Source organism: Bemisia tabaci, chromosome 5, assembly GCF_918797505.1.
Source record: "Bemisia tabaci chromosome 5, PGI_BMITA_v3".
Taxonomy (NCBI): Eukaryota; Metazoa; Arthropoda; class Insecta; order Hemiptera; family Aleyrodidae; genus Bemisia; species Bemisia tabaci.
This window is the reverse complement of record NC_092797.1, coordinates 53,877,850-53,901,758: the sequence shown is the minus strand read 5'-3', so window position 1 is coordinate 53,901,758 and position 23,909 is coordinate 53,877,850. Positions and strand designations below refer to the sequence as shown.

General features: G+C 40.4%; 2 protein-coding genes across 2 annotated transcripts in view; both read right to left on the bottom strand.

The window, feature by feature from the left end:
• Positions 1-3,996, bottom strand: part of LOC109039850 (acyl-CoA Delta12-desaturase) — a 40,316-nt gene extending 36,320 nt beyond the window's left edge. Inside the window, exon 1 of the mRNA XM_019055530.2 lies at positions 3,861-3,996. The gene's annotated coding sequence lies outside the window, so the exon portion shown is untranslated. The remainder of the gene's footprint in view (positions 1-3,860) is intronic.
• A 6,558-nt stretch (positions 3,997-10,554) lies between these two features.
• The window catches only part of Cdk5alpha (Cdk5 activator-like protein), a 67,896-nt gene continuing 54,541 nt past the window's right edge, over positions 10,555-23,909 (bottom strand). Inside the window, exon 3 of the mRNA XM_072300944.1 lies at positions 10,555-22,256. Within this exon, the coding sequence (XP_072157045.1) occupies positions 21,912-22,256 (345 nt within the window). The 3' untranslated portion in view covers positions 10,555-21,911. The remainder of the gene's footprint in view (positions 22,257-23,909) is intronic.

The window sequence follows — 23,909 nt, the reverse complement described above, 5'->3', positions numbered from 1 at the left end:
TTAAGAAAGTTTTGAAAATAAAGAATTTATCCCAAATTTTAGATGCGTCTTATGGGATCTCACTATGAAATCTTGCTTCTGATAGTGACATGACAAAACTAAAGATGAGAATAGGTCATTTAAAGATACAGTTTGGCTGTATTCACAGGCCCTCGCACTTATTAACGGAGACATTGGTTCAGGCCGTGCGGGTTTTTGGACCATCATACATGCCCATATTCTGCCGAAAACGGTGCTCCATATCTTAAGCCCAAAAATGATAGATGTTGTAGCGAAAGTTAATTTTTATCGAAACTTTCGTTGTTTTCTGTTTTTTTCTGCTTACAAGTCCTGCGTTGATTTTATTGTACCATATTATGAAGCGTGTTTAATGGGTTTAAAACCCAATTTTGTGCGCATCAACATAGACTTTTCTCAAGGTATGTTGGTAACGAGCGTATCAGATGATGACTGTCAAAAGTTGATGACAACCTTCCCCTTCCATCAAAATTCGCCACTGTTTTTTTTTTAGTCATCTCTTGGGTCAAAAGAGTTGGAAAAGGCCAAAATCCAGCAAACTTATTTTTCGATAACTCTCTCAATGAATATATTCAGGATTACAACCATACATTATGCCGCGTACTCGGAAAAGTATTCCAAAGCATGTGAAAAGAGATACATCGACGGTGAGACTACAAAACCACATATCTCGGTTTGCGGTGTTGCAGACTTCCTGTCATATTCCATTTTTCAAATGGAAAACTACTCAGCATCAATTCTTGAAAACTTCAGTGATTTTTCTTCTCAGAGCGAATAACACTTAGTGTAAACTTCAAGAAATGATACTGATTTGTTCTTCGTAAAAAATGAAATGGGAGCGGAGATTCTTAGACAGCGCAACCGAGATACGTGGTCTGGTCTGCCATGCTAAGGAAAAACGCCGTATGCACCGTCCGGCATTGCCAAATTTCCTTTCATAAAAAGCGAATTTCCTGTAAATTTGCGAATATTTTCCTCCAAATTTTTCAGATAATTTAGTTCACAATTTTACCTAAAGATTCTGCAAGTTTAAAGGAAAAATTTTCATAACTTTCCTAAAGAATGAAAATTTATTCAAAGGAAATTTGGCAACTCTTGCATGATCATACGGCGTTCTTCCTTAGCGGACCTTAGTGGTAGTCTCACCGTCGATATACTCCTCAACTACTTATTTATTTATGGGCAGATGAACCGTATTTCAAGCATTTATCAGGGCCCGAAAGTTCAAACGAGAATTTTGGGGAAAACCGTTTTTAATGCAAAGCAACTGCATAGTGATTATTTGTCAAGGTTATTCGGCAGGCTCAATTTTATTTTTCAGTGTAGCGACATGAGATCAGCATCACTTGTCTCCTCGCTGTTTGGATACTGGAATGTAAATTCACGAGCTCAATAAATTGATGAATCCGCGTTGTATTATCTAATTCAGAAAATGTTTCTTACTTTTTTTAAGTTTCTTACTTTTTTTAATGTACGAGCCAATGAAAATAATGGTACCCATATGTTTCTCAAAGCGTGTAAAAATTAAATTTGCCTTTCCGTCTTTCCAAATGTAGTAATTTCCAAACGAATGCTGAGATGTACAGTATCGTTTAGGGGACAGAAGGGGTACTTCGTTTTGCCGTCTCATACATACTACATTAATTTAATTAACTAGTTCAAATAATAACAAATTATGGACTAAATGACTTTGTTTCGTTTTACGAAATCGATTCCTGGGTTATCCGTATTTTAAGGGACAGCATACGATTTTTCAAGAATGCAAATGCGAGCGATAAGGTCAATGACTCCAATGTGTCTTGGCAAACGCAATGGTCATTCCAAATTGGATTGCATTTTCTCAAAAGGAACCAAAAGTATTTCGATGTCGCCATGATTGTGCGGCTTTTTACTTTCTCGCTCCCCTAGAGTAGAGAGGAATGTATCGTCATCCTCCAAGAAAAAAAAAAAAGTTGAAATTTTTTCCCTTGCAAGTATAAACTGATCATCTAAACAATTTTTATACTATCAATAAACTATCATTTCAAGACGAAAATGACCTTGGTCAATTCAATTTTCCGCGTTATTTTATTGCGAAGAATGTAAGGGACACAATCATAGCAACATTGGATTCCTCTTGGTTCCTTTTTGCAAAATTTAATGTAATTCATATCCATAGCCATAACTAGAACGCGCGAGGAGGGAGGGTGCAAAAGTTATCTGCGTCCTTGTTGGAGGGGTGTAAAGTATTTTTTCCAGGAAATTTTGAAATGCAACCCTTTTTGTCATAGTTACAATTGAAATCCACCCAACTGAATTTCATGACTATGCGACTGTTAGTAGATAATAAACTCTGGCTTTGTCAACTTTTTTCAAAATGTCCCTTTCTGCGCTTGTTCTTTTTTTCTATTGCCACTAAACAGTAAAGAGGGCACGTCAGGGGTTGAGCCTCTTATCGGCCGGGAAGGGGGTGTGGGACTGAGTCTCTCTATATATTATACACCTATTTTTATTACTTTATTATTCTTATTATTTGTGGACGTTTTTCGATCAATACACGCAGGTTACAGGTTTAAAAGACCTTAAGGTGCACCGCCTCGGTAAGCATGTAGACAAGCGTAAAAGTTACGTATTTGGACCGAGTTAGGCTGCAAAGAATAAAGGAGCCAACTTGTGTGGCTCATTTTAGAAACAACATAAGCACCACCAGTCTCCCTGTACAAATAGGCGCTTTTCTATATGAACAATAAATGCTAGTTCCTATTTTCGTAACGTATTCCAGCTTAACGAGGGCACGTGACTTTGGAAAGGACTGCATTTCACCACGCTTTTCTCTCCCCCACGAGACCTCGGAGTCGGACTGACGTCATTTCAGCCGTTTCCTAAACGGGGAAGGGGGGAGCGTAATTCCATTTATAGCTGGAAAATTGACTCACAAAATGCGATTTTACACGGATAAATGATTGTGTCATTTTAATCCTAAATGTGCCTGATTATTTCGTGTAATCTAAGGAAAACCCAGTGATATTTTCAATCAGAAATATCCAGCAGTTTTCCGTTGAAAATAGAATTTTTTGCGGAAATTTTGCAACGTTAAAATGCACTTACGTCCTTTCATCTGAGAAATGACGAATTTTAGCCTCGAGCGAATGTAATTAATTGGGCTTCATTTTGCAACAAAGAATCACTATTTCTTCATGCTCATTCATAAAAGCTCTTATCCGCACAGAGAATCAAATGGCGCGTGTAATATTTCTTGAATAAGCCTGAAATAGCAGTTAATATTGCAAAATTTAGTCCAATTGATCATGATTCGTGAATTACCCGTCAACATGATTATATACATGGGTTAGGTCAAAAATGCGATTTTTTATTGCAGTTAAAAAACCTTCGATTTTACTTTATTTTGTCGAAAAATAACCAACGGAAAGATCTCCTAGATATTTTCTGTAAATATTTTTGAATGAAAAGAAAATTTTCAGAGATCGTAGAGGAATACTTCCACTTAGTTTTGTTTTTTAGAAAATTAACACCTGAGCCGAGAGCTGCGACGCACAGTGGATCGAGTCAATGGGAGAGGTCGGACAGCATTTGGAAACTTTAAAAGCTCATAACTCTGTTCAAACAAAATTTTGAAGCTTTAAAAGTGGTTCCATTGGTTTTCTCGTGAAATTATCTTCTAGACGCACTTCTTGAAACTTAAAATATGACGAAATAAACATCAAAATTTGCGGTTTTACACAAAAATTACACATCCAACCTCTCTCTAATTGCCTCTATCTACTGTGTGACGTTGCAGTTCGTATACGCATTTTTGACCTTAGTCATCAATCCACAAAGATACAAAAATGCGAGGGACTTACCCGATGGGTTAATCCTAGATATAAATCTATAGACAAAAAAATGCAATGGACACGCCACTATGGAAACACACTCTTAAACAATGGTGCGAGTTTCCTGCCCCACAAACGTACTGATCAAATCGGTGGATTTTCACGTGTGCCCGTACCTTGCCGCCTCATTTAAATTCCCCCCTCCCCCTCCCCTGACCGCATCGTTTACGATTACGACGCTTTTAAGCCGCGGCTATCCGGGGCACCGCGGATAATGTAAAAATCTCCTAAAATCTCGCCTCCTCGGACGAGAATGACAGATCTTTATCGAAGGTTTATAGACAAAAACTACGACCGGGACCATGTCTATCGATAAACGTCAATCGATGGATTAAGAGTTTAATCAGCGTTGCCGTGCTCGGGAAATTGTCCTGATCTTTGGATTGAGGACGTGTGAAAATTTGCATGAAAGGCAACGCTGTAACTTGAGACTAATGGGTCAGTTTAGTGGCACTTAAAGTTTTGGTGTTTCTATTGCTCTGATATGACAACGTAGACAAGACCCTTATTGTCAGTGCTATGATTTCGCGGCGTGCTGTTTGTTGGCTCTCTCGATTTTGGTACAACATCTGTGACGTCATGATGCGTTTGAGTTGCCTAACTTCAGGCGTGAAGAATATAAGAAATCGTATGTGTGTGTCCTTTCATTTTCTCTGCGGTCTAGGACCCTCTCCTCCTTTTGAAGAGGATAAAAGTACCTCCGTGTAAAACTAGCTCTTATTTATTTGTTGCCATAGAGCCCATTCTAAATATGACGTCATAAATATTTACAAGCAAGAAAAACATAAAAGTGATTGTTAGAGTCTCTTTATAGAGAGTTGAGAGAGCGCGGCTTATGGATCTCATATACGGGAATCAAGATTACACAAATCGGACGTTTTTTGTAATCTTTGATCAACCCATTCCCCCCGATTTCCCGGTCCATTCCGGTTTATATACCTGGTAATGGTGAAAATGTAATCTTCATTACCGTTTGTGACACTGCGAAGGCCTAAACTACGGGAACCAATCAGAAATGGATTCGCATCGTCTTTACTCTCACTATAAAGGGACTCTAGCGATTGTAGGAACTTGTGTTGACTTTTAATAAGGTCAATATTTTAAATAGTTTAAAAGCCCCAAAATAACTTTACTTCCAAACGTTCAAACATCATTAATCAGGTGAGGCGGCAAATAAGAACATTTTTCTTTAAAAAAAAAAACCTATCTTTGCCAGCATTTCTGTTCAGATATTCCCTTTCCTTATAGTGCACAGATGTGAATGTAATACGCTGGAAAATTATTTTATGAGAAAAATCAGTCGGATACCCAATCTGATTCAAGCAGACAACGATTTACCGACCAGCAAGAAGTATGAATTGACAAATTGCTAACTGCCATGAAGTGTTAATATCACTTCGTTTCAATCCTCGTCTGGTTGTTCATGAGGGTATATGTAGCCTTCATTTTACGACGTATACTTAACGCGCCCCTACGTGTCAAAATAGTTGTATCTGCCTAGCCTCGATATTTTAAACTTTTCTACAGCGCCCGCTGCCGGCATTTTTCGCCTTCATTTTACGAGGTATATCTAAAAAACTCCTGAGTGTCAAAATAGTTGTATGCTGTGTGGTCCTAATGTTTTAATGCCATATAGAGTGGCCACTGAAGGCATGTCTCGCCTTTATTTTACGATGAATACTTCAGGCACCACTGGGGGGTTTAAATAGTACTATTGTAACCCTCTATGCTCGACACAAATAATTTTTCAGCTTACCTCCAGGCAGCAGAGCTTACGCACCATTGGCAGATCCAGCAAATTGGCAACTTTGTTTTAAAACTCCATTTAAACCCATGGAAATGTATCGATTGGAGGGACCGGGTGCTCCGGCAAGAATCGAATATTTAACATGGGTTTAAATGAAAGGAATCCAGTGTTGCCATATTGCCGGATCTGCCTCTGTTACGCACTCAGATCAGAATAATTTACAGAGCCGTCTAAAGAGAAAATCCAGGGCGCAAATATAATGAAATTATATTCAGCGGCATCTGCGAGAGTTCATAACTCCTCATCAAACGTTTCCCGAAAACGCTACCCGACGCTACGGCTTCGCACTGTTCGACTGTTACGCCGGTTTTTCGGAAAAGCGTTTCCTGGGTTTATTGACTTTCCACTTGATCACTCTACGCCTCCGTCTTTCAAAGATTTTGCCCTGTTGCCAAATTTCGGAGGAAAATTATTTCGACCTGAGCGGCATGTCGAACTTCGGCACGGAAATGTCATTGGCGATTATCTGAAGATAGCTATACTGCTTATCGTCCACTGAATGTGAGTTAGACTATCAATTCTGCTTCAGAAATCGATAGCTTGACCCGCCACAGTTAACTTTTAGATGCCCTAGGCTTTTTTGCACGTTAAGTCCCAAGTCGGGTCAAATTGATCAATTTAAAACACATTGATTTTAGTGGTTTTTGAAGTTTTATCTATGTAACTCCTATGTTTTTGAAGGTGAGAAATATTTTTTTTTATTTTCACCTTTTTGATAACATACTGGCGCTTTCTCACCCCCTCTTCGAGTTCACGACATGCAACGCTTTCGGAAAAGATGGTCGGGTCAATTTTACCCGGCTTGGGATTTCTAGGGGTATTCTTAAAAAAAAATCCCTGACACGACGCCAGTTCCGACCAAAAATACCAATTTCTAGACGTGCTTCTAATAGTGCACTCAAGAGATCTCAAAACATGTCTTCACTCTTTTTTCAAAATTACTATTGATTTGGACACATCATAATATATTTTAAGCCAACTTAACCTTATCTTTTCTGAAATTTCAAATATGAGAGACACGTTAACGCGCGTTGATGACTTCTCAGAGATACAACTATTCCCGCTTGATGGATGTCCGTGTTGCGTCTGCAAAATTGAAGGCGCGATAGCGCAAGGCGTGAACTGTAACTCGCTACACTCTGGAGGTGTTAAAATAAAAAGTTAAAATATGGGACCGGATCACGTCTCTCCTGTCTTTGGTTGTGTTGCTCACGTAACTCTTGAAGCACTGCTACAAATAAAATAAGACAAATGGAACCAACACAACATGGAAAAAGAGCAAATAAAAGAACACGTTTTGATGACGGCGCAGAGATACAACCATTCGTGCTCGATGGATGCCCATGTTGCATCTAAAAAATTGAAGGCGCCGTGACGCCAGAAGAGAACTGGAACTCGCTTGTGAGAATGTCATTGGAGTCTAGTTTGAACTAGAGCTGAGTAAATGTAAATTCATTATTTAACATTAATTTTTCTGACGAGTAAATTTTGAACTTAATGTTGCCCAAAATCACCGATTTTCCAATTATTATTTTATTATTTTTATTCGTCAATTATTGTTATTTTTATTCATTTATTTATTTACTATAGATTTTCAATTTGTTTTAAAAATTTCTCCGATTTTTCAATTGTAATTATTATTTTTCAAAGTCACTTACCTTTTTCATCGACGGAGGGCTTCGTCGCTTCGTGTTTGTGTGTTTACTCAGCCGAAATGGAGGAGGGGGCTCTATACCTGTACGATTATCTGCAGATATTCTTGGAATTTTGTCATTACGGCAATCTTGATTATTGAAGGCTGTTCAAGATTTATTTAAAATCCATGAGTTTGAAAGAATGTAATTGATGAGGGCTGAGGACATATCGATTACATCTCTGGAGGCGGCAACTCTGTTGAGAGTCAACATGGCGTGGGATTTTATTCGGCCGTTATGAAGTTCTTGACCTCCGCAAGGGTGGCGAGTGTGTGGCAGAGTTGTCAATTTTGTTTCTTCAAGCCGATTCTTCCTCGATGACACATCGTTGATTGTACGGATTTTTGCAGGATTTGGCAAGACGTTATAGGGAAAAATCCGCCCCAATCTACCTACATCCCTGAATCGAAAGAGAATCTGACTAGGTGGTATCCACGTTTATTAGCAAAATATGTTACAACTCTTTGAGATTCAACCAACTTGAAACCAAATTATTTTAGATATTTGTGTCTAATTTATGCAAAACAATAGGGATTAATAAAAAATATAAAATTTGGAGAGTTTGAGAGATGCACTCTTAAGTCCGAAATGGCCATAGTTGTTTCTTGATAATGATCTGCAACTTTTCTCAGGGAGGTCTCGCATGATTAACATCGTGATTGAGAGAGGCTTGAAGAGGTTTCTAAAGTAGAAGCATAAAATTGACGATTTTCACTAAATAGTGTCATTAAACGGTGTAATATTTTACAACTAGGTCCTTTCACAGGATAACAACGATTCGCCACTTTAAAAAAGAAAATACAAAACCGAACATTTGCATTATTCTGACACTTTTTAAGGTAAACACAAATCTACTTTAGAATTTGCATGACTAATATTTTTTAATTTTATGATATGGCAAATCGTCTCAATCCCTCGCACTTTATCCAATTTTCGCGTCCTAATTTTTTTCATTTAAAGGTGCTATTTTAAAGTCATTCTTATAAAACTCTTTTAATCATTAAGTAAACTCATGTTCATTCAGCTCCTTAAATTTTTGTTTTCTAAATCGAGTGGCACCTCTCGTAACCTGGCTAAACTGAGTCTTGTTTCATTAAATGAACTGCATTCTGCAATGAAGAACTACTATTTTTGACTCGTTTCAGAAACGACACATGCGCCATCAGTTCCTCTATACAGACAGGTGATTTTATGGATGAGCCAGAAATGGTGGCTTCTGATTTCACAATACAATCCAAATCCAATTCGTCCCTGATAAAAATTGGCAGTAGAATCTGTGTTCCAAAATACCATAGACCTACAGCCGGCTGTAAGATTTCCAATAGCTTCTATAGCCGGCTACACAATTTCTTATAGCCTTTTATAGCCGATGGCGACTAAGCAACAGCCAGACGATAAAGTGTATGCTAAACGTTACTAATTACGGATGCTAGGACTTAGTGAGTTTTTGGAATACTGCTCTCTTTTTGGGCCGTAGTATCTTGATTTATTTTGCGAGGAAAGCTCCGTACTTTTGATGGATGCCTGCCATTCATAATATATTAGAGCGCCTTCAGTTTCGTATGATACTGTGCAATACCTCTGGTGTGAAAAAATTACTTCAAGCGCCTGACACGCTGCGGCGCGGCAGGCGGGCAGCCAGCGCGAAACGCGCATTGGCGCCTACAAACCTAACAGGGATACTTCACGCGTTGCGCAATGCGTGAAGTATCCCTGTTAGGTTTGTAGGCGCCAGTGCGTCGCCGCTCCGCTTTGTGTTAGGCTCTAATATTTAATCTGGCGGAGTCAGCGTTATTCAACTCATGATTTTGAAATGTTTGCACATCCTGTATGGATTATTCTCATTTTAATTGATGAAAACAAATATGCATTAAAGGAAAATATAATGTGTGTTTTGTAAATATTAAGGTGGTTCCGTATCAAACTTGATGATTTCCAAAGCACATGAATTTCTACACAATTTCTTATAGCCTTTTATAACCGATGACGAAAAAGGAACAACCAGACGATATAGTGTAAAGCCCGGCGATAGGAACTATAGCCCGACTGCATAATTTTTTATAGCTTCGTATAGCCCGGCCGTATGATTTTCTCCGCATTCTACAGCCAGCTATATGATTTTCTGTAGCCTTCTTTAGTCGGCTATAAGAACTCCTATGGTATTTTGAAACGCAACTCTTATAGCCAATTTTTACCAGGGGTTCTCTGTCTACGGAAGCCGGCGGGTTGTTCAACAAAAATCGATTCCATGATTATAACAGAGGGAAAATAGTTTTACTACACCTTTCAAAAATTCACACGATTTCGGTTGCGCGTCGTTTACAGAGATGCCTCGTTCCATTTGCGACTGGAATAGTTGATCAAAAGGTCAGTGTCCCCTCAACTCCGGTACTTTAATTCTATGACCCTCTCGAGTAGTTTTAAGTCACAATGTGGAGGTTATCCACCTTTCTGGTCAAAAATAAAAAACAAATTAAACTGAAAAATTCTCTGCTGTATTTGGTGGAAAATAAGTCCTATTGGTGTGACAATATACTTTTGTAAGGACTCAGAAATTCCCAGGACCAAATAAAAGGAATAAATTAATAAAAATTAAAAAATAATTGGCGATAAATTTTTCAGTTGAATCTGATTTGTATTTTTGACAAACAGTGATGTTTTTCCAGAGCAAAGTTTTACCCTCAAAAGCCAAAATTAATTGGCACATTTCACTTGAACGCGCGGTTTCGGTGTTATAACACTTTTTTTTACATAAAAATCACATGTTCATCGTAGAGTTGATCTGCCTCAGCAATGATAATGTTAAAAACTGTGAAAGCCGAGACTCATAAACATTGATGTCACATTTAAAATAGATAGGTCCAAAGTTAAAAACTCAACTATAACTCAATAAATTGAAATTCCGTACTAATCGCGTTTCGAGGCCTCGAAACGCGTTCAGCATGGAATTTTAATTTATTGAGGTAAAGTTGAGTTTTTAATTTGGACCCACTTTATTTTAGCAATAATAATGGATAAATCTAATCCAAATTTGGGCAAAAATAGTATTTTATTAAGTCGTACGGTTGCCGTTTGGGAACAGTGACATTTTGAACTTCTATTTTTTTTCGCAATCCAGAAGTAACTGCACTAGGCGCCATGAACGAGAAATAAAGAGATATAGTTATCAGTATATATACAGTATATTCATCAAGTATCACAATTTAATACAAACAAGAAAGTAAAAGGAATAATTTTTTGAACAGAAATTACAAATCTTATATAAATATACGCTAAATAATTCTATAATTAATTAAATTTGTGTTAAACACAATGGAAATTAATCAATAGGGTGGGTTAATTTAATATTAATTTTAACAAAAATGAAGAAACCTGGCATAGTCACTTATGCGGTGCTCCGGGAAACCCAAAAACCTTAATAGAATGTTTACAACACAGAGGATGTCCATGCAACTTGATGAAACTAAAAATTTGCAAATTTTTAGTGCATAATATGATGGCCCATATTTTAAACGATAGAACTCAACGTTCTGGACCAATATTTTGTTACACTGAAAAAATTAAACACTTACCGTGTACGAGTTTCAACAGTGCGCAATTATATTTTCAGGTAAATTTTAATGTGTTGTACGGATTAAAATTTTCGCCAGTAGTGGTAACTCTTGATAGCATACTTAAAATAGAATTTGTCTAAGCTCATCGCGGAACCAGGATGAACAGGAGTCACTAAAGAATGGTAACATATTTACTTGAAATTATAATGTTGCACAGTTGAAGAATATCAGTACGCAATAAAGTCGGCTCTTCAATTTTCACAGTGCTTATTAAATATCAACGGAAACTTCTGCCTACACAGCGCACATGAAATACAACAGAAAACTGCAGTTTACAGGAGAATTCACTATAAATTTTCGGCAGCTTGATTCGCCGAGTAACTCAATGTTTTCTAAAGTAAACTCGCATTTTGATCAAATTTGAGTTTTTCAGTCTTTAATGATGAGAGAAAATTTCAACCCTCTTTTCGGCTTAAAACTTTAAAAACAACAAAAAATTTCTCTAACTCATCGTAATTGATAAGGTCACGCCTTTTCTTAATTTTCAGTCCAGCCGATCAGCAAGGCTTCAATACTTTTGCTTAAACAGTCACGTCGTTCATGCTTATCCGAGTTATATTCACGAGGAGAACTCGTTTCAATTTGCTAGACAAACCTTCTATCTCATTTTACTTTACTAACTTTAAAATTGGCTATACTTAAAATTATCGTTTGAATGCTCAAATTCTCATTTCTCTTTTGCGTGTTTGCTTCCGTGTTCACTCGTGAATTTGGAATCTTAAATTACTATGATTTGACGTAAATCTTGTGCTATTCTTTGACCTTTGGCACAATTCCGTCTAAGCCATCGCAGAGATTAACAGCACGAGACGTCGAGACGCCGGACAAAATACAAAATTAGTAAAAGAACAAACAAAGTAAAGTTACAATCCATTTAACTAAAGAGTTTTATGACAGAAAGGAAAATCTCCAGATACTGGGCATAGCCATGGCCGAAAGGGTTGAAGGTAACGGAGGCCCTTCTAAAATCCTAGGACGGCCCTAAAAGTGGTACAAGGTTAGCTCTTCTCTAAGGGAGGACACTGAACTAATTGTAAGATTACATTTACTTGATAAATTAAAATAAAAAATGACGGATTTTATCCGGTATACAGGTGAAATGAATACTGTTTTGGTGGTCCAATACATCGTTTTAGACTCGAAGATGTTGCGTGAGTTGAATCGAATTTCATTATATGAGAGTAACAAACAGGTTCCGGTGAAAGACTAAGAAATAGATATTAACAATGAACTAAAATATTGTGGGAAGTATACTTAAACAATAGTTACTCACACACTGAAAAAAGTCGGTACAATTATACCAAGTTTTCCCAAGATTATATCGGTCACTGGGACTTTTGATCTGTTCCCAGTAGTTTGTTGACTTTCTCTTAAAGTGTCAAACACTATGAATCGATGAGTACATGAGAAAAGTTTTTAAAATGACTGAAAACACACAAAAATTTGCCGAAGAAGTTGAAGTTGTGGGACATTGGTAATTTTACCGATTTTTTGTCTCAATGTAGGTGTGAATAATGGTAACAGGAGACGATATAGTGCAGAAATATCGCGCATAGCAGTTCACATTTTGATAGTGTTTGCACCTAATTTTTTATACATTGAGAAAATGCGGAATGCATGCTACGAGCAGCTATCATTTGATATTTACAATAAAAATGAAAAGTATAAAATTAATTACACCATGCCAGTATTTACAATGTCGCTTAACAGGAATGAGCAGTCAAAGTTGCGAACCTTACAAAGGGATAATTAAAACTGCAACATAGAGTACAGCAAAAGCGGCACTGACCTTGTTAAACTGATGCCACACTACTGCTTCTCGAAACAATCGGTCTATAATGTCAATGTGACATCGGTTTGGAATTACCAGACATAAGTATGCAATTAGGGTGACATAAGTATGCAATTAGGGTGACATCAGTAGACGATCAGTGTGACAACAGTGTGAAGTTAGTATGACATCAACGCGAGGTCAGGTCAGTCCGAAACCAGTGTTTCCATTCTGTATTTGGTAATCATCGGACATCACAGTCATCAGTAGTTATTCAGTAGACATCCGACTTGTTTTACTACTTTTTCAAGCAATTTCATTGGGGTGGAATCCTGATGTCAGACTGGCTCATTTTTACCCGAGAAAATGTCAACGTTTGTAATAAATTGTAGTGTTACCTAACTTCTAGAGGAATCTTGTTTTTATCTGTTTATTGATTTTTTTATGGCGGAGTATAGCTATACACTATTTTACTGAAAATGCTAATGAAGAATTCATCCATTATGCCGGCGAAATTCTCGCAAAATTTCGTCAGATAGACAGTGCGGCATTTGACGTGAAAAAATAAAGGAGCTTTTCAGAAATGAAACAACTCAGTAAAATTGCGTTTTAAGTAGAGGCTTCTCTCCTGCATTTTTGATCCATTCAATATCATGTATCAGGCTACAGGGATAAGTTGCGTTTAAATGAACCTAATACTCCAGCGCGGAAAGAAAATGAACTAAAATGTAACGAAAAGGAACAGGAAGTAATTCCTAATAATCAAGATTAAACGTAGATACGTTGATCATTTAAAATTAACTATATTGCACTCTTCCGACCTAGGTAATTATTCAAATTAATCTAAAAAGTTATACATTGATCGAAGACTCCGAAACATTTAATTACAAAATGTATGTACAAATATCGGCACGGGTCGGGAACCCTTCATGGTGCCATGAAGAACCACTTCTAATAGCTCATTTTAGAAACAAAATATGTACCATTAGTTACCCTATGCAGAAGTGGCGGGGCGTGGTTTGCGATATCGATTGATCCGCCATTTAAACCCATGGAAAAGGATCGATTAACAGGGTGTTCGCAACGAACACCTTAATAATCGATTCTTTACGATAGCTTCAAAGGGGGAAATATCGATAATCGACCATTGACGCCTCGCCATTGCCATGCAGACAGGAGCCTCTATGTATGAGCCAGAAATAGGTTCCTTCATCGCAAAATGTTGTCGAAATCGAAGTAAGTCCCGAGGAGTGTATGTACCTATCTGTGATGTAACAGAGGAGAGTACGTCAAAACACGTCATACTTAAACCTAACTTTACAAAAACGTATTTGCACACAAACATGTAATGAGAAGACATCTAGATAGGAATTTCAAGTTAGTAAACTTTATTTTAAAGTATTCTACTCTTGTAAATTTTTTTATCCGAGGATTAGTTGGAATCGATATCTCCTCGTTTGAAGTTATGGTAAAGAATCTATTATCAAGGTGTTCGTTGCGAACACCCTGTTTTTCGATCCTTTTCCATAGGTTTAAACGGCAGACTAATCGATTCATCGCGAAGCACGCCATGCCACTGACACAATCCATTGTGTTTTCAAGGTGATGACGTTACAGCTCACATTTAGAACGTTTTGGACAGATCTCGTTTTTACGATATTCAAAGATCAGTCATTTAACTTAATTCTGTGAGTAATATGCTACTGATTCATCTATCAGCTTTGAGCTGATGAGGTCAATCCCTTCTTCACCACTGAATAAACTACGTTATAGTATTTTTTCTTGAAAGACCAATGTGTAGGACAGATGCTGATGGCTATTACTGAATATACAGGGTGATTAAAAGTCTCGCACCACCCTTAGAACCCTTAGTGATCTTTCCTTTTCAGGATGATCCCCTTGAAATTTTAGGGGCTCCAAAAAGTCGTTTGTTTCGACTAAGGAGAAATGGTGTGGCGTGCTTGGAGACATATCGATTGATCCGTCATTTAAACCACGGAAAAGGATCGATAGACAGGGCGTTCGCAAGGAACATCTTAATGATCGATTCTTTAGCATAGTTATTCCGATGAGGAAATATCGATAATCGACCATTCACGCCTCCTCACTGCTGAGGATCACTCACAAAACTTCAAGGCTCTGTCTCAATTTTTACTAAAGTTATATAGGTGTAATGCCTGGCGCTAGTGGTGTAAGCCTTTTGAATCAGCCTGTTCTTTACTTGGCGCTCTTTTCAAAATGCAATCGTGCGGCAATTGCGTGCACTCCACTTAGCAAAAAAACAAAAAATATTGTTTTAATATTGCCTCAACATATACATCCCCAAGGCCGCACGGCAATATTGAAAGTGATCTTCCAATCAACATTAAGATATTACCTACTCAGGAGACATAATTCAATATTGCCGCGGAACGTTTAGTGTAAACTTCCAAGGAAAAACGACTATCACCGCGGACATTTCTATTTCCAAAAGGTGAGGCTGTTTTTCCAGATGACATCTTTCGCTCGGCGATTATGCACCTAATTACTGTTCAAAACCACAGATTCGTGGTTCTAAACCTGAAATCTCAAATTCAAGATTGCAAAACCCCTGATCTGATTATCCAGTATCGGTGGGGTATAGTTTCCTTATTACAAGGGATTAAAGCGATCCCAAATGAGCTTAGAGGAATATCCAATGAGAGGAATCCTCGTCGGGGGATGTGTGTGTGAGGGTGTGTTTAATCACTCGGAAAGCACGTTTCTGTCCATTACAGTCGAGGGGATTTGACCAGGCGAGTGGGAGGTGGGAGCAGTCCCTTGCGCGTGACCCATGCCCAAGTTATCAAGTCCCTGAAACGGAACTAACGGGTTGGTAGTCTGCAAAAATATGGTTTCTCGTTTCAGCCCTTTCATTACAAATGAACATCTGTCCCTCCCATTGGTCGAGAAAATTAGTCATACAAGTTGTAGAAAAATAAATCTTTTGTACGTAACAACAATGAACTGTACTAGTAATTAATTATATATTTTTTTGCAGTGTATGAAATTTGAGCCTTGCTTTGAAACATATGCATGCGGTAATAGTATATCGTTGGCCAAAATGCGAAACCACGTTTCTTCGTTCAGCTTCGTGTCATTTTTTATTTTTTCTTTGGAGAATTAGCCAATGTAATTTCTTAAAAACTTCTTTGACTTTTGATCTCTCTCAGCAGAGTATTCTTCATACGTTCCAAGTTGTGAAGTTGGCTTGTTTCTCCTAGAAGAAAGTAAACATCGCAATGCAGGTACGTGGTTTCGTACTTTGCCCATCGATATGTACAAACTGACATAGTGAGTGCCATATGTTTAATAGTGGTTCCTTGAATACTTCATTATTTTTCCCTCCCATTTTTCTCATATAAGATGAGGCAGAATTTTTGACCAGACATACGTGGCACTTTAACAATTTAACCTCAACTATTCACAAATTTTAGGACGTCGAGAGATACGTGCTTGCATTTCGGCTCAAAAGAGCGTATTTTCATCGTCTCGCTTTCCGCTTTGAAGGATCTCCCTTATGAAAAACTAAAAAAATCAAACTTTACATTATGTTACAACCGGGTGAAATTTCCATTTCATCGGGTGCTTGCAATTTTTAAAAAGCAAATCTCCAAAAATTGGTCCCGCGTGTGTCAACCAACATGTTTTCTTCGATCATTTTTATATGTCTGGCAGTAAAATTTGTCATTTCATATTTTTCCCCCTAGCAAATATCAATCAACTAAAGATACATGATCCGCATACCAACTTGGTCATGCGACCTTACTGTGCTCTGCACTTTCGTGAGGAGTCGGTCAGTTTAGGCATAGTTTCAATCCTAAAAGTTGTCATCACAAAAAGTGCTCGTTTTAGAACTTAACACGCAGCGTGTTCTTCTTTTATAATCATTTCGATTAATTATAGTCACTTCTTGCAGGATACTTTCTCTCTTACGTGAGGATAATGTAATTCTTACACGAGTTTGGACTAGAGAAACAACTGATCCGAGGAAGTTAAGCTGTGGTGCCTCTTCAAAATATCAGGGGATTTTCCGTCTGTAATGACATGACAGTCAGAATATTTGAAGGATTTTCTTTCAAAACGATTGCAAATAACCCAATTATCGAGCTTCATAAGTCTATGCCAAAATCAGAGCTAAAGTAAAATGAAAAAAGATGAGGCTATACATTGGCGCGGGTTTCTTTCGCATTGGGTGACTATTTCAACCCTGCACCGATCAAATTGCACATAGGAAAAATGAAGGAACTTTGAATGAATTCGCTAGTTCTTTGCCTTGCAGTTTTACGGAGAGCGCCATGCCGTGCACCTGTGCCGGCAGGTAGATTCGACCCCTGGCAACTATTTTGAATCTCCGCAGGTTGCATACCCAAAGAAATGAGGGAACTTTGAGTGATTTCACTGATTCTTGTCTTGGCCCAGTGGTCTAATCGAGAGCACTACCGCACGCACACACATGCTAACAAGTATTCTCGATCCCAGGCAACCATTTTAACTCTCCGGAGATCAAGTTGCATACCCGACGAAATGAAGGAACTTCGAGGGACCCCACTGATTCAAAGTTTACGCTTAACCAAGAAAAAAGGCGAAGAAAAACCATCTTCTTTTTCTGAATCTGATTTGCGTGTTTCGATTCTCACAACCTCCACCACGGGTAAGCAACCCCTTCCAAAAGCGTCACCAAATTTATAAAATCCCACCCCGGGTGATCCAGCGCGACGGATAACCCGATCTAAATCAACCTCAAAATTGAGTTGGCACTCGGAGGAAGAGGATTTTATCCTCCACCGGGGGGTGGGGTGGGGGCGGGGGCGGGGGCGAATGACGTAACGCTCACGCAAAATTACGTCGCCCTTGAAAGTAATTCGCCCGCTCGCATCATCCCGCTGCAATTTCGCGACGTTCCCAGTCGCGTTGCCGAGTCGGTGAAAATACCCGCATCAATTCCACGTTAAACATCGTAAATTTGGCAACGGCACCGGGTGCTAATACCGTCAGCCGTGACGTCAGCCGCCGCCGGGAGATCAGATGGATGAGACGGCGCTGCGAAGTCTCGCTCGCCGAGGAAGCGTCCGGGAGGCGAGTGGTGCGGTTTTTCCCCGCGTGGCAGCGCTGGTTGTTGTCGAAGTTACGATTTCGCGCGGGTGTGAAGTTAGCCGCGAAACGCGAGGGATTAAGCGGGACCGGGGGGGGGGGGGGGTGACTGATGACATTAATGATCATCGCGGGACGAGGGCGCAGGGAGCAAAGGGCCACAGGGCTCCCTGTTCGAGGAAAGACGCAGGTCCCTTGTTGACTGTCGGGTCGGACCATTGTTTGCGGGTAATCGTTGTTTGATTCGCGCGACTCTGGTAGGCGTGTTTACCGACTGTTTAAGCGCTCGCACTGCGATTAGGTGTCTCTGAACCGATCAATCAAATTTCCACCAAGGTCGAAAGGACTTAAAGCAGTATCGGATGTATCTACGATGAAAAGAATTATGTGCATAGGGTTTGCGTGGAATATAGATCCTTTTAGCATAATTACGTCCTATTCGTGGTCGCTCCTTGATCACCTCCTTCCTTGTGGGGGAACCTCGTAGTTTTAAATTGCAATTAAGGAGGGCTCGAGGTGACCTCTAACGTAATGTTATGAGAAGTACCCTTTAAAAAACTTTTACAAAATTTGAGTGGATTCAACAGACTGATCCGGGAAATAGACCCTTGCTACACATTTCCAGGTCGTTATGATTTGTCACGACAAAAAATTACAAGTACTAAAAATAGTGTAGCGGGTTTGGCCAATTTTAAATATTAGCCATACCAACCACATTACTTAAAATTACATCATGTATTTCTATTTTATTTGGTATTTGCGGCGCGAAAGCATTATAATTCTTAGCAAAGATATACCTCCAAAATATATCGTTGAATTTTACTCAACTTTCGTAAAATTTGTCCTTTCACACGATGGATATTGAAGACCACCTTCATGCCTACACCTCTTTTAATTACAATCTAAACTTTATGGCAAATTAAGTTGACTTAACTGAGTCCCTCTGCAGGGAAGCATGTGTGTTAACTTATTAAGTGGCTTAGCCGTCAAAATTTCACGGGAGGCTCCGAACTTAAAACAGACCTAAAAATCGCTGATAACGACTTCGCCCTACGAACTTTTGGGTCATAAGGGGATCCACACCCCCGACACCCCCACTTATATCTACATCACTGGATTCACACTGATAAAAAAGTATGGTAACATCTACTATAAGTCTACTTGATTTTTTACACACTGATACCATTTAGTGAAATTAACCAGAATTATGTTAGTATTTACCAGAATCGTGATAGTATTCACCAGAATTCTGTTGATACTTACCATAGTATAGTAAATACTACCATACAGTCCAGCATTTATTACTATACTGGTTTCACTGTGTCCGAGTTTGGGCAAAGCTACTATATTTTTTTCAGTGCATCATCACCGGACTAAGTCTTTTCTGGTGAGTCCGGTCCGTTAAAGGGTGTTAAAAGGGAACGAGGGGGGAAGGAGGTGTAGAGTGGGGGGGGGGGGTAATTACTGTGGAGCAAAAGCATACGCCCCGCCTGAAACGCATCGGGGAGCGAGGTGCGTATCGTAAATGAGGAAAGGTCACGGGAAGTGGGACGGGAGCCGTTTTACGGAAAAGCGGGGGGTCGGGGGGTCGGGGGTGGGGGATGGGGGGTGGAAGTCTTCGTTCGGGGGTCGAGATTGATCCCGCTCGTCAGGGGCACAGGGGGGCACGAGGGTGGGGGGCGAATGGAGTGGGGGCGACGCTAATTGAATATGATTGCGCGCCAAGATTTTCAGCGTCCGCGAATCTGTTGATGCTCCTCGCGGATGCTCGCCGTGCCCTTTTGCGCAGGAAAAATCGGTGAGGATAATCTTCGACCTCATTTTCGGAGGGAAAGCCCATATATTGGCGGACGGCTTTGACAGAAGTCGTAATATTCTGGAGCATGATCTGTTGAATTGCTCATGTTTTCGCCGTCGAGGTGGCGTTTATAAAGTACGCAGCGCTATGAGGAGGGAGAGGGTGCATGAACCTGCGTTACAATGGCGGGAGAGGAGCGGTCAGTAACTGCGTTTCGTAACCTTCTATATTGGTAAAAGACACACAAAATCCAAAACGTGTCATCCTCATTCCCTCCACGTTATTCGTCACACTGGCATTGAAAATACTCTCAATTTTATTGGGCTATAATAATTATATTCACAAAATCCCGATAGATTCACAAGATTCACAAGATCCCGAAAGTTGTGTAGACAGGTCTACACAACTTTCGGAATCTTAAGGGGGAAGGGGTCCGGAGAGTGTTACGTAATTATTAAGGGGATCTGTCGTTACGTTACGTAGCGTTAAAAAGAGGTGGGGGGAGGAGGGGTCGAATTGCCAAAAAAGTGCATTGCACAATTGGACGTATTTATGCCGAGCGGAACTATGTGCATTATGACGTGAGCCCTGTTACGCTTGTATCCTTATGGGTGTCAGGGCTCATGTCTTTATGCACACAGTTCCGTTTAGCAGAACTACGTCCAATTTATGAACGCCCCGTGATATGACACGTAGCGGTTCTAAAGGGATTCACTGTGGGGTTCTCCGTAAACTTCCCCCAGGGAGCACCCCTAAAAATTCACGATATGATGAAATGAGCATCAATCCAGAATATTTCGAAATAATCATCCATGTCATTCCAGCTCTATTTTCCCGACCCTCGTGCCACCTGGCGGCTGGTGACGGAAACATCCGGGTTGCGACCCGGCATGACGTCATCCGCATCGTCCGTGCGCTATTACGACTTCGGAATCGATGTACATACCATTGTCCGCATTTCTACACGTCAAACGCGACACGACCCCCCTCCCCCCCTCTTCCGATTTCACCCCGTCTCCGGGCTGTTTTGCATGGTTGTGGCTTTCGGGTGCCGATTCCCGGGCGACCCGTCCCCAAAAGTCATTTATCAACCCCTCGCTGTGTCCTCACGTACGACCGCTTACAACCGCGCGCTGACCTCCTTTTAGAAAGGGTTGCCCTCTGGTCAGGGTGCTAAAAATGGGAGGTGTCTCTAAAAGATAGACAATTTCCGTGAAATTTTGTGATGTTGTGCAAATTATGAATATGCGAAACATTCATTTCAGAGACTGCGTATGCAACTCGAGAAAAAAAAAAACACGGAAAAAACGATATAGTGCTGAGCACTAACTGTTTAGATCAAATGGAGCAAGCTGATACGGCAATACTGCTGAGACCTACAGTCTGTAGGGCTGTACCCTAAAGTTTTAGGGCTCAGCACTACTGCCATACTAGCGGGCTCCATTTGATCTAAACAGTTAGTGCTCAGCACTATATAGTTTTTTCCGTGAAACATAAAAAAGACACCAATCATGTATTGTCATTTTCCTTTATTTGATTCTGCGATTGTTTCTCTTTTCCTCGTTTGTCACACGTGCGGAATAAAAGTAGGCACGATGATGCCCTTAACCGATGTTGGCAGAGTTTTTATGAATACTCGAACCAAATATATCTTCATTTTAAAAAATTCATTGAAAATTTCGAGGAATTTCAACAAAATCGTCCAGCTGATAGATCACAACAAGAACATCACGAGAGGAAAGCACGACAGCATGACTAGTTGACCACTTCCCCGGATAAATGGAATTGCCAAACCACACGAGTTTTTCAAGTCGCCGAAGAATGCTCAGAAAAGATCCTATATCCTCGCATTTGGTTTATTCTTAAATTTTCCAGTCGACTCTGTATAGCTGAAAATATCTTGCAAGAAGTTGCTATCAAGAAATACTAATGAACAGGAGCCTTTCGTATTTGAGACTCGTATCAATAGGAACGAAGTTTCAGAAATTTATACGAATTACCATTGTGAAATTGAATTTCATAAATTTGAATGAAATTTTGCATCTAAGGTCTTAGAAGGAGGCTGAGTGGAGCCTTGGGCGGGGCTAGAGGGCGGTAGTGAACTGGTCGGAAACCCTGGCGAGGTTGATCTTGACGAGGACGGGGGCTGCGGGGGGCGGGGCCTCCGGGGGGCGGAGCCTCGGGGGCCCAGGGGGCGGGGCCTCGGGCTTGGGGGTCGGGGCCGGTCAAGCCGGGGCGGTGACCTGGTGGACTTGGGACGTGCCGAAGGCCTTGAGCTCGGTGAAGACCTCGGTGAAGAAGGCCGGCTCGGAGTTGATGCGGAGCATGCTCCCGGAGAGGGAGTCGATGATGGACAAGCAGCGGTTCCAGAAGTTCTCCTTGCACTCCTCCACGAGGAAGGGCTTCAGAGGGTAGGAGATCTCGTTGCCCATGTACGAGTAGGAGAGGTAGAGGCAGGTGAGCACCACCGCTTGGAGCTCGGCGCACGAGCGGACAGCCTCGCCGTCGACCAGCTCCCGGATGAGCATGTAGACGAACACCACGTTCGCCGGGTTTATGAATGCCACCTCCTGAAACACACCAAATAACACGTCATCAGCTCAAATTTTCCAACAACATAACGAGGGCTAAGAATGAAATGCCATAGGGTTACTGACGTCGCACAGTCGATCGAGTCAATAGGAGAGGTCGGACAAAATTTGGAAACTTTAAACGCTTATAACTCCGTTTATACAAAAGTTTGAGGTTCTAAAAATGGTTCCATTGATTTCCTCGAGAAATTTACTTCTAGAAACACCTCTTATTTAAAATGTGACGAAATACACATCAAAATTTGCAGTTTTAGTCAAAAATTTCATGTTCGATCCACTGTGCGCCGCAGTAAAAACCGGAAAATATCAGAAAAATCATTGTCATCAGAAAAAATTAGACGTATTTCTGCTAGACGGTGCTTAAGACGATCGGGAAAGATGAGATGTGCTCTGGAAAGCTGTTTAAGAAAAATTGTAAAAGTGGGCGTGATGGAAAACCGGGACGTCCATTTGATGTGACTAGGAAAAATCAGTAAATTTCGGAAAATACAACCAAAGTTAAGTAGCCAGTAGGCGATCATGGCTTGCCTAATTCTACTTGCTGCATTATTTTCCCGTTCCGAACTTGATGGCAACATTGGAGAGAACACGGGTAGGTGAATATTCGAACTCTCGAGTCATGCTACTTGTATCATCCAAAATTGAAGGCGACTTTTACTCGCGAGAATAAATGAATAGCTACCGTGTCCATGCGTCTTAAAACCTGAGCGTTGGGTCGAAAAACGAAATAAATCGTCAAAAGCATACACATTATTGATTAATGTCATCAAGCGAAACCTTTAAAACACCCTTGAATTGATCCCAAATTCTGCAAAGAGCGCTCAACCGCCCATTCGCATTATCATCGAAAAAACTAATATCAATATTTGCCGAAGCATTCGACCGAATTGCTGATTTGAACTTTGGCTTTCGACTTAAACATGGAAGTCTCCAAGGGCTCGACGGCGCGTGTCGAGGAAAGCAAACAATTGCTTGGAGCGAACGGAGCTAGTGTTTTTCTTAAGGCTTCTCGCGGGGATACTCTTTCCGAAACTTTTCCCGCCGATATTTCGTAACAAATTTTCAAATTGTGAAATCACAGTAGCTCGGATCGGAGAACGGGTGGGAGAAGAGCTCTGGGAAAACTTCCAGGCTCTCCGCGACACAAGGGTTGCCGAAGGTTGGCGAACGGGGGTAGTTGGTTGGGGGTAGTCCGCCTACGCGCCCCCCTATTCCGAGTACTCCACGCGCTATCCCCGCAGGGGGCGACTTGAGCGACGGGGTTGACGGATCCCTGGTATATTTGTTTACGGTTTTACGAGTTTTTTGCGAGAGCTCCCTTTTACCTATAAAGGCACCGCTGTTCGTATCTGGGTCCGCGCTCGCAGCCACGTGTCCCTCTATTTGGGGGCAGATAGGGGGTGGGGGATGAAGGAGGATTCACGTTTATATTTTTGCGTGGACGGATTAGGATTTACGCAGCAAGAGAGGTCCAGCTACCTCCGTTCATGAGGGTATTCGGTTGCAATTCTTTTGCTTCAGAAATATTCTTTGAACAATACAAAAAGTAGCAACTTATAATATAGTCCTCTTCACTGAAAATAAACAAATCTCCACCCCTAAATTAAATAGAACGCGAGTCTGGTCATTTTA